Source organism: Hesperophylax consimilis, chromosome 17 (genome assembly GCF_061612785.1).
Source record: "Hesperophylax consimilis isolate HC1 chromosome 17, BYU_Hcon_1.0, whole genome shotgun sequence".
Lineage (NCBI taxonomy): Eukaryota > Metazoa > Arthropoda > Insecta > Trichoptera > Limnephilidae > Hesperophylax > Hesperophylax consimilis.
In genome coordinates, this window is record NC_142852.1 from 32,115,240 (window position 1) to 32,128,236 (window position 12,997).

Genomic DNA, 12,997 nt, shown 5'->3' on the forward strand with positions numbered 1-12,997 from the left:
TCAATTCAACAGGTCTACCCATAGATCTCATGACGTTACTGCTTCATTGTTTCGCTTCATCAGGTCTACCCGTAGATCCCATTACATCTTCGCTTCTTTGTTTCAATTCATTAGGTTGACCCTTATAGATTACATTACATAACCACTTCATATTTTCACTTCATCAGGTCGAACCATATAGATCCCATTTTATCACTACTTCATTGTTTCAATTCATCAGGTGGACCCATATAATATTTGGCTAATTTATATAGCGCCGTTTTCGTGAGAAATCACCTCAAGGGCGCTGTTCTATTACATCACTGCTTCACTGTTTCACTTCATCAGGTCGACCCGTAGATCTCATTACATCACTGCTTCATTGTTTTAATTCATCAGGTCGACCCATATATCCCATTTCATCATTGCTTCTTTGTTTCACCCCGTCATGTCAGGTGGATTCACAGATCCCATTTTATCACTACTTCATTGTTTCAATTCATTAGGTCGACCCATATAGATCCCATTACTTCTTGTTTAAGTTCACTAGGTTGATCAATTGATCCAATCGTACTAGTCCCAGGTACTAGGTCGTTCGTAACTTCTAGTATCTTCTGTTTCCTTCGCTTTGATAGGAGACGCGTGAGAAAGAAGAGGACGATCAGTCTAGTATACACCACTACTTTAATTATTTCACTTCATCAGGTGGATCCCATGACAATCAATTGAGCTAATTTATAAAAAGTACCCGTTTTCTTATGATTCTGTTTTTCTCATGTGCTACGCCGAGCAGCCCACATCTTCAGATGACGTCACAGAAGACCCCTGGGCTGGGCTGGACTACACCGTAGACACCGAAACCGGTGAGTAATTCCTCTATTAAAACTGTGATTTGCTGTGTGAAACGTGTACCTTTTTTAGATCACCAACGACAAGTCTCTATACCTGTTTGGGACTTTTAGCACTTCTAAGGTTTTCCCGTTTATTTTTCATATTTTATGACATCCTATCGAGCTGAAACTCGTCAGATAGACTCGTTGTCGACGACAATGCATTATATCAACTTTTGGTGGCAATCACGAAAACATTTACGCATTTATCTGAAATAGGATGACAATCAATATCAACAGTCAATATATGAAATAAATTTCGGTCCTATCCAATTGGGATTTGGCTCAGTTGTTAGCGCGGACTCCAGTCCCAGGAATGTTTAATCCTCAAACAAAACAAAAATATATTAATACAAATAGATTTATTATAGTCAAAATGGGTTGATTTTTATAACTAGGACAATCATTATACAGGGTGTCTATTATAAGTCCACATCACTGATTCCTCGACGCAGCAGTGGAAACCAGACGCATTTGTCTATTCGGCTACGATTTACTATGCATAAGATGTTTTACAAGAGTGGGTTTCTTGTCCCATGTTAACTGTCAAAGCAATTTTTGATTTTGAAAAGAGAACAATTGCAATTTACATCTTTTGACAGCTGCATGACATGCTCAAACGCATGATTCGTGATATTTGCATTCTGCGAAGATGTATTTTTGTGCAGTTTTCGAAACGTTGCAACTCCGAATGATATTTCAGTCGAAACTGCATAGGTAATGCAACCAATGACAGGCGGAATTAACCGTTAAGGCGATGCACTACTTAGTAATTTAAAATCATGTGTTTTTGGTTTGAAAATTTGGTCGCCTAGAAATGTTTCAGATGCTTTAATTAAATACTGCGAGTAGAATACATCTCTTGGCCTTTGAAATAATCGAGTATTTTTTAGATAAGTCTTTTTATAAGCCCAGAAAAAAAATAATGTATTGGCCTATGAAAACTGCTTTAAAGTTTAAAATCTCCTACTTACGAACCCATTTTCGGTTATGGTTTTATTTTATAATGTGGCAAATTAAGTTATTTATAAAATTATCGAAAAAAAAATTAAATATTTATGCCTGAACATCCACAAAATAAAATAAAAGGCACTTTTTTGCCATGTTTTTTTCTTTCATAAATCAACACAGGTGGATGGTGTTAAGCGGGAATTTAAACCTTATCGCCATCTACGTAAGGTGTGTTATTGATAGCGGCTCGTTTCAAAATATTACACGACGTAGTGCATCGCCTTAAACTATTCATAAATCTACTGACAGCCCCCGTGGTTGAGTGGTTTTAAATTCACTACGAATCGAGAGGTAGCATTATTATATTTGCGGCTCGTTCCGGAGTGGTAGATACTTGAAACGGCTTTAGCCAACGTATTTGACGACCAGATCTGAATAACTAAATATTTTCCCATCTCCTTCCCTCCCAACTACCTTCAGACCAGGGGCGCATATAAGGGGAGGATTATGGGAGGGCTTAGAGGGTTCAACCCCTCCCCCAACGGCCTCAGTATTGCGTAGGAAAAAAAAGAGATTAGTACTCTTTCATTACATTTCTGGAAAATACAACTATATTATTTGTAATTGCGATTAAAAACGGGATTTCATAGGCAGGATTGAGACCGTGTACGAATGTTGGGCGCGCGTTTAGCGTGTTTTCTGATTATGCGTCAGAAGGAATCAATGACTCTAGTTCCTCGAAACATCTTCTATTCAAATACAGGTCGAACAGGGACAGCTTTCCCACAAGGCCTGTGCTCTAAACATTGTATTCCGTTTAGGGCCATCTATAAAACTGTTCATTTTGTTGCGTGATTATCTCACAAGAGTCCCAAATAGTCGAAGTCAGTGGGATTACGGATTTTCCCATTATTAGGGTAATTAGATATACTGTGAGGTTTGATGTAAGTAAGGTTGGTAATTACCTATCCAGTATCTATCTCCCTACCCTGATGTATTGCAGTGAGGCATGGAGAGTACACTTCATGCTGTTCAAATGAGATCCCTCAGGCGTACGTGTGCTGCAACCACGTATGATCTTGTGAGAAATGTGGAGATTCTTAAATAATGCAAGCGCAATGGGTAAAATCAGATAGTTTGGACATGTAGAGCAAATTAACGAAGAATGGAGTGCGACGAGAATAGTTATATGACACGAATGTGAGTGGCAGAAATAATCGGACACGATCAAGGCACGATCAAGGAACGATCAAGGTACGATCAAGGCACGATCAAGGCACGATCAAGGTACGATCAAAGCACGATCAAGACACGATCAAGTGAACTAAATACTTGAGTCGGATTATATCAAATAACAGAAGAGTATGTTTGAGCCGATGTATAAATGAAATGCGACTGACGCAACGATTGTGGCTGTCCATCCTATCTGCCTACCTCTGCAGACAAACGGCGTGATGGTTAGGACGTGTTGTCTCAAAGGATTTGACTAAATCGTCAAATTTTTAAGGTTAAAATACAAGTTCTATTCCAGTTCTGTTATTATTATTACATCATGGGCCGGTGGTTTCACAGAACACGGAGAAAAATGAGCATCGCCAATTTATTAAGAATCTCTTCAAATTATTGGAAATCCGGATAAAAACGGGATTGCAGGCCCTTGATGAATGAATGAATTTAAAGATATCCTTATAAACTTTTTAGTAAATTACGAATATATTTGCAGTACGACGAAAATTATTTCTATCGTCATGATATATTATCAAAGCAAATCGATAAGACATTCTTCAATTACTTATAAGGCCTGTTAATTATTAATAAGGCCTGTTAATTATTAATAAGGCCTGTTTATTTTCAATAAGGCCTGTTAATTACTAATAAGGCCTGTTAAATATTAATAAGTTCTGTTAATATATCGATGACTCTCCGTGCACCATCTGTTATTTAAATCACATTTTACAGCAAATAGGAAATAACTGTCGGTCCTACCCAATCAGGATTTGGAGCAATTGTTAGCGCGGTTGACTCTAGTCTCTTTAAGGATTAAGGCACAAACAAAAATAAAACATTTTTGATTTTATGTTTTAAAAGTTCATAGTAGTTTTAAAACAAGTCCCTGGGGAGAGGAAGATTCAATTCTCAGTCAACCTAACAAAAATAGTCTTTGAAATTGAATTTTTGAAAATATTTGATTCAGTTGAAACCCGTCCTCTGACGGGCGGGGAAACCTACCTATCACAACCCAGTCGCCACTCCATGTACCTTCCATCTTCCGACAACCCGTACCTACATTGGATGCCCACCTACTTATGTTAGGTTGGGTTCGTATCGACGATTCCACAAAAGTAGATGGGGTAATATTTTCGCCCAGTCATTGCGCGGCGACCCTCCTTTGTTTTCCGTGCTTTGTTCTCCCCTGGCGGCTGCTTCTCAAACTAAACAGTCCCCGGAGAGGCAGGCAGAGAAAAAGGAACTCAAGTGAAAAATTAAAAATTAATATGGCTGTAAAAAAAAATTATCTCTAAATAATATAAATTAAAGTTGCTATCCGCGTCTGTATGTTTGTGCGCTTAGTTCTTCTAAACTACGCAACTGATTTTGATATGGTTTTCACTATCATTTAAAGAATTTATTTTTGGATGTTTATATGTATAGAACATGGATATTATACTTTTAGAAAGTAGAGAAAAGTCGATGTTTTGTAATCAAGTCGTAAAAAAATTTCGTGCGCTTACATCGCTAACGCTGGCTAAACCTTATGAGATACATTAAAATAATGTACTACGGAATTGTAGGTCATAAAAAGGTCTACCAAAAAGTCTAAGATGGTATATGTCTATCTCTTAAGGATAACCCCTAGTAACGCCGGGTACACATCCGTGCGTATATAGATCGATAAATTCCGATTCTGAATATATATGTCAAATTTAAAATCCATTAAAACACGGAGAAAAGTGAGTGTTTCTGATTTATTGAAATCCGGTTAAAAACGGGACTTTTATTTTTATTTATTTATTCATAGATGTACATATATATTACAATACATTTCAAAATGATCCTTTGTCTGTCCAACTGGGAATGATACCCGTTTCAGGACAGCCAAATTGTATATTCAGTTCATAATATTTTTAACAAGGAAATAGTAAAAAGGTACAGTGAGATATGTTCTATCAAATATTTAAGATGAGACTGAATTGATAGGTTTCCTAATAAACTTACATTGTGTTATCGCGAACGCATGTTCATAAAAATTCAAATATTTTCGCATTTCTTCACAGTATATTAATAAGGGAAAACGCATGTGCATGAACACGTATTCTGGTATATTTGAAATGTACTACAGATATAACAGGAAACGGCCTGCAAGCTAGAAACGTTCGATTTCAAGAAAAAAACAATTTGTAAATAATTTTATAAGAAAGCAAAAAACTTGATCAAGTGAAACTGTCACAGATAATCTTAGCTAACGGGTTTTCCAATAAGAGGTGTTATTTTGGTATTCAATCGTAAAAGATCAATGGTTTCGTTGCTTGTGTGGCACAAAGCGCCGTCTTGTTGAAAGTAAACGTTATCCAGATCGATACCATCCAATTCCGGCCATAAAAAATCATTGATCATCTCTCGATAGCGCAATCCATTCACCGTAACTGTTGCTCCAGCCTCATTTTCGAAAAAGTAAGGTCCAATGACTACGCCGGACCATAAACCGCACCAAACAGTCACACGTTGAGGATAGAGAGGCTTTTCAACAATAACTCTTTGGTTTTCTGAGCCCCAGATGCGACAATTTTGCTTGTTGACGAAGCCACCGAGGTGGAAATGGGCCTCATCACCCAAGATGATTTACATTTGATTCACTCAAGTGAATTTTAATAATTTCAATGCGTTGTTGAAGCGTGTATCGTTCCATTTTTATTAATGGCGTAGTTTCTACTTGTCAAATGTGAAAAAATGACAGCTTCAAAAGTAACATCTACCGAAATAGCGGGCTATTCAAAAGAACACCTCTTATTGGAAAACCCTGTATAATAGTGTATTTTTTTAAAGTTGTTTCCTTTACGCGTTCATACATTTCTATTGAAAAAAAATATTTTTTAGTAGTTCACATTTATATTTTTTATTGAGTTATTTATTTTTTTATTTGTATTCTACTCAAGCGAAACGATAAGAAATCCTTCAATTTAACCAAAGCATATTTTTTGGTTTTCACAATGTACACCAATTCGTTATAAAGATTAATCAAAATACTGATTTGGCATTAACCTTAATTAATTCTATGAAACAATTGCCTCTTAGCTACAACAGTGACTTTAATTTGTCGTTCGCGCGCCCAGGTCTGAACTGTAATCGAATTTATCTTAATACCAAGTACCTACTTGCATGTCGGACGAACGTAGCTGTAACCAACAACACAAAAAACGTTATTCGAATTGTATGATTTACACTTTCCGCCCCACGTTTGCAGTATCGCTGTAATCCCCCTTCCAGAGAGGCATTATTAACTTGCCCCGCCCTTGCCCGGGAAATCGACGCGGTTCCCTCGCCGGTCTCACGATTCGCTGTAATGTTGCCGGCTATAGTACCTACTTAGCCAGTTACCGAAGGGTTCCAAAGTGGCATTAATCTTGACATACGGGTACTTTAGGTATCGCCCTGTTGGAATCTCTCTCTCTCTGGTTTCAATCCTGGGATTGGTTTGCAGCAATTTCATCTAATCTCCTCTTCCATTCTTCCCTGTCTTGTGCGGCTCTTTTGACTTGTGCATATGATGAGCAGCGCACGTCCACCAGCAGGTCCTCCAGGTACTCTCGGCGTGGGCGTCCCCTAGAGTTGGTCCCCTCGGTCATACCCTCCATTACGACATGCAAGAGGTCTTCTTGTCGTATAACATGGCCGATCCATCTTGCACGCCTTTCGGACAAGGTCCTGAGCAGGTGCCTTCCTCCTTCGATTCTTTGGAGAACCTCCTCATTTGTAACATGGTCTCTCCAGGAAATTCCTAACAGTCTTCTATAGGACCACATCTCAAAAGCCTCTAGTCTCCGTTTATCTCTTTCGGATAGGCACCATGTTTCGCAGCCGGACATCAAGATACTCCATACATAGGTCAATGTTGGAATACCTGCTTTTAATAACTATTTGTGAAATAGCGTCACTTTTATATCAATAATAGCTTACACCATTCATATATAGGTGAAAAACTGCTACAAATTTTGCAAAATTTCGTAAATTATGTCATATATTTTCCAGCAAACGTCGTATTCTCTTCTTTTTTTTATAGTAAGTTTCGGATTTTCTTGAAAATGTTCTGTAATCCCGTTTTTACGAGGAAGCTACAAGCCATAAATGTGTATATTCTTGGTATACCTTATATTGTAGGTAATAGGCATTCAAATCGCTTGACAAACGGAGTCTAGAAACGTTCGATTTCAAGCACAAAACTGGTTTTTATTTATTTTGTAAATAATTTTGTAAGAAAGCAAAAAAGTTAACCAAGTGAAACTGTCATAGATAATCTTAGCTATAATAATGTATTTTTAAAAATTTGTTTCCACATACATTTCTATTGAAAACCTTTTTTTTTAGTAGTTTACAATAATATTTTTTATTGAGTAATTTATTTTTTATTTGTATTCTACTCAAGCGAAACGATATCAAAACCTTCAATTTATCTAAAGCATATTTTTTGGTATTCATAATGTACACCAATTCGCTATAAAGATTAATCAAAATAGTGATTAAGCATTAAGCTTCGCCTTAAACGGTATTATCGATAATTTTAAGAGATTCTTAATAAATTAGCTACAGTCTGTTTTCTCCGTGTATTTCAACTCCCACTTCACCACAATCTGCCCTGATGATGGACACTGCAATGCTGTCCGAAACGCTGGCTAAATAAGGAGGAAGCGCAACACGGCACAATAACCCAACATTTAATCAACTGAAATAATAACAGAACTTGAAAATGAACTTTGAAATGTAATGAATTCTTCAAATGCTTATTTATTAAAATCCGGTTAAAAACGGGACTGCAATATATCGGAACAAGTTTTCATGCAACTGCGTTTGTCCTGATAATATACATTGAAGAAATGCGAACATATTAGAATTTTTATGAACACGTGTTCCGAAATCGCGATAACACAATCATGTTATATTAGGGTACATCGAATACTTATATTATGTAATTAATAACCTACTATATTGTGTAATTATATTATGTAATTGTTATATTATGTAATTCGTGTATCTTTTTTTACTAATAAAAAAAAACTAAAAAAAAAAAAAAAAAAAAAAATGTTTTACTGAAAGTTAATTATCAAACCTGTCAATTCATTCGTTAAGGGCCTGCAATCCCGTTTTTAACCAGTTTTATCAGTAATTTAAAGAGATTCTTAATAAATTAGCCATACCCAATTCACCACAATCTGCCCTGTAGATGGACACTGTGATGCTGTGCGAAACGTAGGGTCAAGAAGTAGGAAGCGCAACACGGCACAATAACCCAAAATTTAATCACGATAATAATACATTTGTCTCCATCATCGTGATAAGACTTTTACTCCAGAATTTTGCTTCGTATTCATAATATTGTTGTTATTATTTACGTTGGGTTTCCATAGAGAAGTATTTGAGGTATTGATTTTGTCTATGGCATGACATGGTTAAATTATATTAACCATCATCGTGATTGGATGTTTTCAATTCACATCTAGCCGTATACTCCGTTGTCATCGTGACATTTTTTTCGGCCAATCTCGTCTGTCTAGTTGCAAAAGATTTGATTGAAGTTTTAGAAGAAGTTGTTGACTAAACTGTCTGACAGTTGATGGGATAGTTATTTCGAGTTCAATAGTGGTAGATTTTACTCTACTTTCAACAAATATAATATACATGCATTATGTATATAAACCTTCCGAAAGAAATTCACTAAATAATAGTTAAAACCATATGAAATTCCGTTGCGTAGTTTAGAAGATCTAAGCGCACAGACATGCGCGTATAGTGACTTCGTTTTATACTATTAATAGTTTAAAGATAAGGCCGGATTGTTCCACAGAATTTGAACAGTTCATGTGATACTGTTATATTCGAGTTCTGTGAAAGTTATTTTCCATGTAGATAAACGGAGAAAATGAATATTGCTATTTTTTTTTTTAAATCGCTTCAAATTATTGGTACGTTCATACAAGTGTTCCGACATCGTGATACTAAAAGTTTTGTTAAAAGGAAACTTGTTAATTTATTCATTCATTAGGGGTTCTGCAATCCTGTTTTTATCCGGATTTCGAATAATTTGAAGAGATACATCGTGTTCTATAAAACAACGGGTCCATGATGAAATAATAACAGAACTGGAATAGAACTTCTATTTTAACCTTGAAAATTTTACGATTTATTCAAATTCTGTGAGACAACACGTCCTAATCATCACGCCGTTTATCTGCAGGGGTAGGCAGATAAGATGAACAGCCACACTCGTTGCGTCAGTCGCATTTTATTTATACATCGTCTTAATCGTGCGTTGATCGTGCCTTGATCGTTCCTTGATCGTGTCTTGATCGTTCCTTGATCGTGCCTTGATCGTGTCTTGATCGTACCTTGATCGTGCCTTGATCATGTCCGATTATTTCTGCCATTTACATTCGCGTCATATAACTATTCTCGTTTCACTCTACATGTCCAAACTCTCTGATTTTACTCATTACGCTTGCATTATTTAAGAATCTTCACATTTCTCACAAGATCATACATGGTTTTAGCACTCATACGCCTCAGGGATCTGTTTTGAACAGCATGAAGTCTACTTTCCATGCCTCACTGCCATACATCAGGGTAGGTAGGTAGACAGTGGATAGGTAATTCCTAACCTTACTTACATTAAACCTCATACTTACCCTAATAATCGGAAAACTGTAATCCCACTGACTTCGAACATTTGGGACTCGTGTGAGATAATCACGCAACAAAATGAACAGTTTTATAGATTGCCATAAACGGAATACAATCTTTAGAGCACAGGCTGGTGAGAATGCTGTTCTTGTTCTACGTGTATTTCAATGGAAGATGCTCCGAGGAACTAGCGTCATCGATTCCTCCGGCACCGAAGCATAAAACACGCCAAACGCGTGCCCAAAATTTGTCGTTGTTGAGTTCACATGTTCACACCTTCCTCTCCTCAAAAAGACCCTCCACACAGCATCCCTTATAATGTAAATTATTAGCCTCACGACCTCCTGTGTGGAGTTAAATTAATTCCATAATTTTTCACTGGTTTTATTATAATAATAGGTATCTCTAGATATAACAAAGTCTCTATTCGCGTCTGTCTGTTTGTGCGCTTAGTCCTTCTAAACTATGCAACGGATTTTGATAGGTTCTTCATTATCGATTAGAGAATTTCTTCCGGAAGGTTTACATATATAATACATGCATATTATATTTATATAAAGTAGAGAAATGTCGATGTTTTGTAATCAAGTCGTAAAAAATATTTTTTTATGGCGCTTAATTGCTAACGCTGGCTAAACCTTATGAGATACATCAAAATAATGTACTACGGAATTATATATATTAAAAAGGCCTACATAAAAGTCTAGGATGGTATATGTCTATCTCTTAAGGATGTCCCCTAACAACGCCGGGTACACTACAGCTAGTATGAAAACAAATAATTGAACTAGGCACTTTCAAGTACATAAGCGTTAAAATTTAATCATTTCGTCTTCATCTTTATAAATATCAAATTGTATTATTCACGTTCATTATTCATTTTTCACCCAGCATGCCTTTCCAAGAATACAATAACATTTTGAAAATAAATCTAGAACAAAAATGAAATATGGTTTAATATCGAAAAATGCCTACATTATGAAAACGTCTGGGATTTTATTAATGGCTCTGCTGGGGTATTTTGTTATTTTCCAAATTGTTACAAGTCATGCAAGGGTGTTCTTAGTTTTAACGACTTGGTTTTTGTGTAACATTTTTATTTTTTAATTTGATTAAATTCCCAAGGCCTCTGGCATATTCTGTCAGAATTTCAGAATATTTCCTCTTTGTAAGAACAAAATCCAAATAAATATTTCTGAACTTATCAGAAAACTAAAAATTGTTTTAATGCTAAATCACTATTTTAATAAATCTTTGTAACGAATTGGTGTACATTATGTATACAACAAAATATGCTTTAGATAAATTGAAGGTTTTACTATCGCATCGCTTGAGTAGAATACAAATAAAATAATATATTACTCAATAAAAAATATAATTGTAAACTATTAAAAAAAATATTTTTTCAATAGAAATGTATGAACGCGTAAAGGAAACAATTTTTTAAAAATACAGTATTATATCTAAGATTATCTGTGACAGTTTCACTTGATTAACTTTTTTGCTCTCTTATAAAATTATTTACAAAATAAATAAAAATCAGTTTTGTGCTTGAAATCGAACGTTTCTAGACTCCTTTTGTCTAGCGATTTTAATGCCTATTACCTACAATATAAGGTATACCTAGAATATACATATTGCTAATGTCTTTCTCGGATGTCTCTGATTTCTTCTATCATTAACTATTGTAGGTATACCTCAAGGTTTCATTGAGGTGTACATTTTAATTTTTCTATGATTAACTTCTTGATTTGAATATAAAGCGTGGTATTTTGTTTTTCTCACCATGCCAGTGAGAGAGACATCACGATTTCTACGCGATCATATGAGCTGTTCACAAAAGTGAAAAAATTAGCCTGAGATGTCAAGGTTTTAAGGATATCTAAATAGTATAAAATATAGTCGCTTTCTGCGTCTGTCTGTTTGTGCGCTTAGTTCTTCTAAACTACGCACCAGATTTTGATAAGGTTTTCACTATCATTTAGAGATTTTCTTTCGAAAGGTTTCCATATATAATTCATGTATATTATATTTATATAAAGTAGAGAAAAATCGATGTTTTGTAATACAGTCGTAAATTTTTTTTATTGCGCTTACTTTGCTAACGCTGGCTAAACCTTATGAGATACATCAAAATAACGTACTACGGAATTGTTTATCTTAAAAAGGCCTATAGAAAAGTCCTCAATGATATATGTCTATCTCTTAAGGATAACTCCCAGAAACGCCGGGTGCACGACAGAAAATTATTTTATATATTTTGCTAGCCGTTTGACCTTTGTGACCAGGTCTGAATAGCCAGGCACCGATACCTGGATCCTCACAGCGTCTTACCACACATTTCCAGTAGATCCACATCGTTGGAAGCAGTTGGGACTCTTGTGCGATAATCACATAAAAAAGGCGCAACATTCAAAGTTTCAAAAGAATTATATTGAAAGATATTTTTTTGAAAAATGATCTTATTTGTCGCGCATGCGTACAGCTTGCAACTGTGACGTCTCAATCCCCAGGGGAATAGAGGCATAACTCCTCACAATCGTCACGGAATCGAACCCTTGCCTTTGTGTACATAAGTCCGCACAATAAAAGTATGACGAGGTAAAAATATTTCATGCACATTCTATACTGTAGAATTGCTTTTATTATTGGAGACTTTGAATTGGAGTTTTATTATATGGGATTTAATTTATGATGTTTAAATTTGGTTTGGGAATTTTGAAAAATTAATTAATCATATTTATCAGGGACGTACGTGTGTTTTCAACTAAGCTGTTATTTTTTTTAACCTCCAGCGTTTTAGGGTCGTATATGACCGGACGTCCATATTAAAAAAAAAAAAAATAGTAAGAAAACTATAGTTATTTCCAGTTTGCCTCAAGTATTTTTATACTGGAATCAAAATGAATAATTCATGTTTATATCGTAACAATCGGTTTAACATTAAAAATTATGTTTTGTTATATGAACGTGATAAAGGTGAAGGTACAGTTTTCTTACAAATTCTCCCAACAAAATGAACGTGTTTTAGGAATATCGAGTTCTCTCACTTTTTCTATGATTGGAGTAAAAATTTAAGTTAAAATGTGGTTATCGTTTTTGACAACATTTTTCACTTTGTTGTTAAAATTTTATTATTTAGAAATAGTAATGTTTATTTTAAATACATACACCGGAAAGATAATTTTATGTAGTTTCTAAAACAGTATTTGTTTTTACGGAAAATTAAAAATAAGGTGTATATGGCGCATTTGAAATACACAGAAAACATTGCAAACTGTACAAAA

The 12,997-nt window shown here is 35.2% G+C and overlaps 1 protein-coding gene across 5 annotated transcripts in view; it reads left to right on the top strand.

Annotated features, from left to right (window-relative positions):
- Positions 1 to 12,997, top strand: part of LOC149416434 (uncharacterized) — a 183,413-nt gene that overhangs the window by 36,137 nt on the left and 134,279 nt on the right. For all 5 annotated transcript variants that reach the window (XR_016303542.1, XM_089641675.1, XM_089641673.1 and 2 more), the window contains exon 5: positions 773 to 842. Coding sequence is in view for 4 of the 5 variants with exons in the window: in XM_089641675.1 (XP_089497801.1) it covers positions 773 to 842 (70 nt within the window). In the remaining variant the exon portion in view is untranslated. The remainder of the gene's footprint in view (positions 1 to 772; positions 843 to 12,997) is intronic.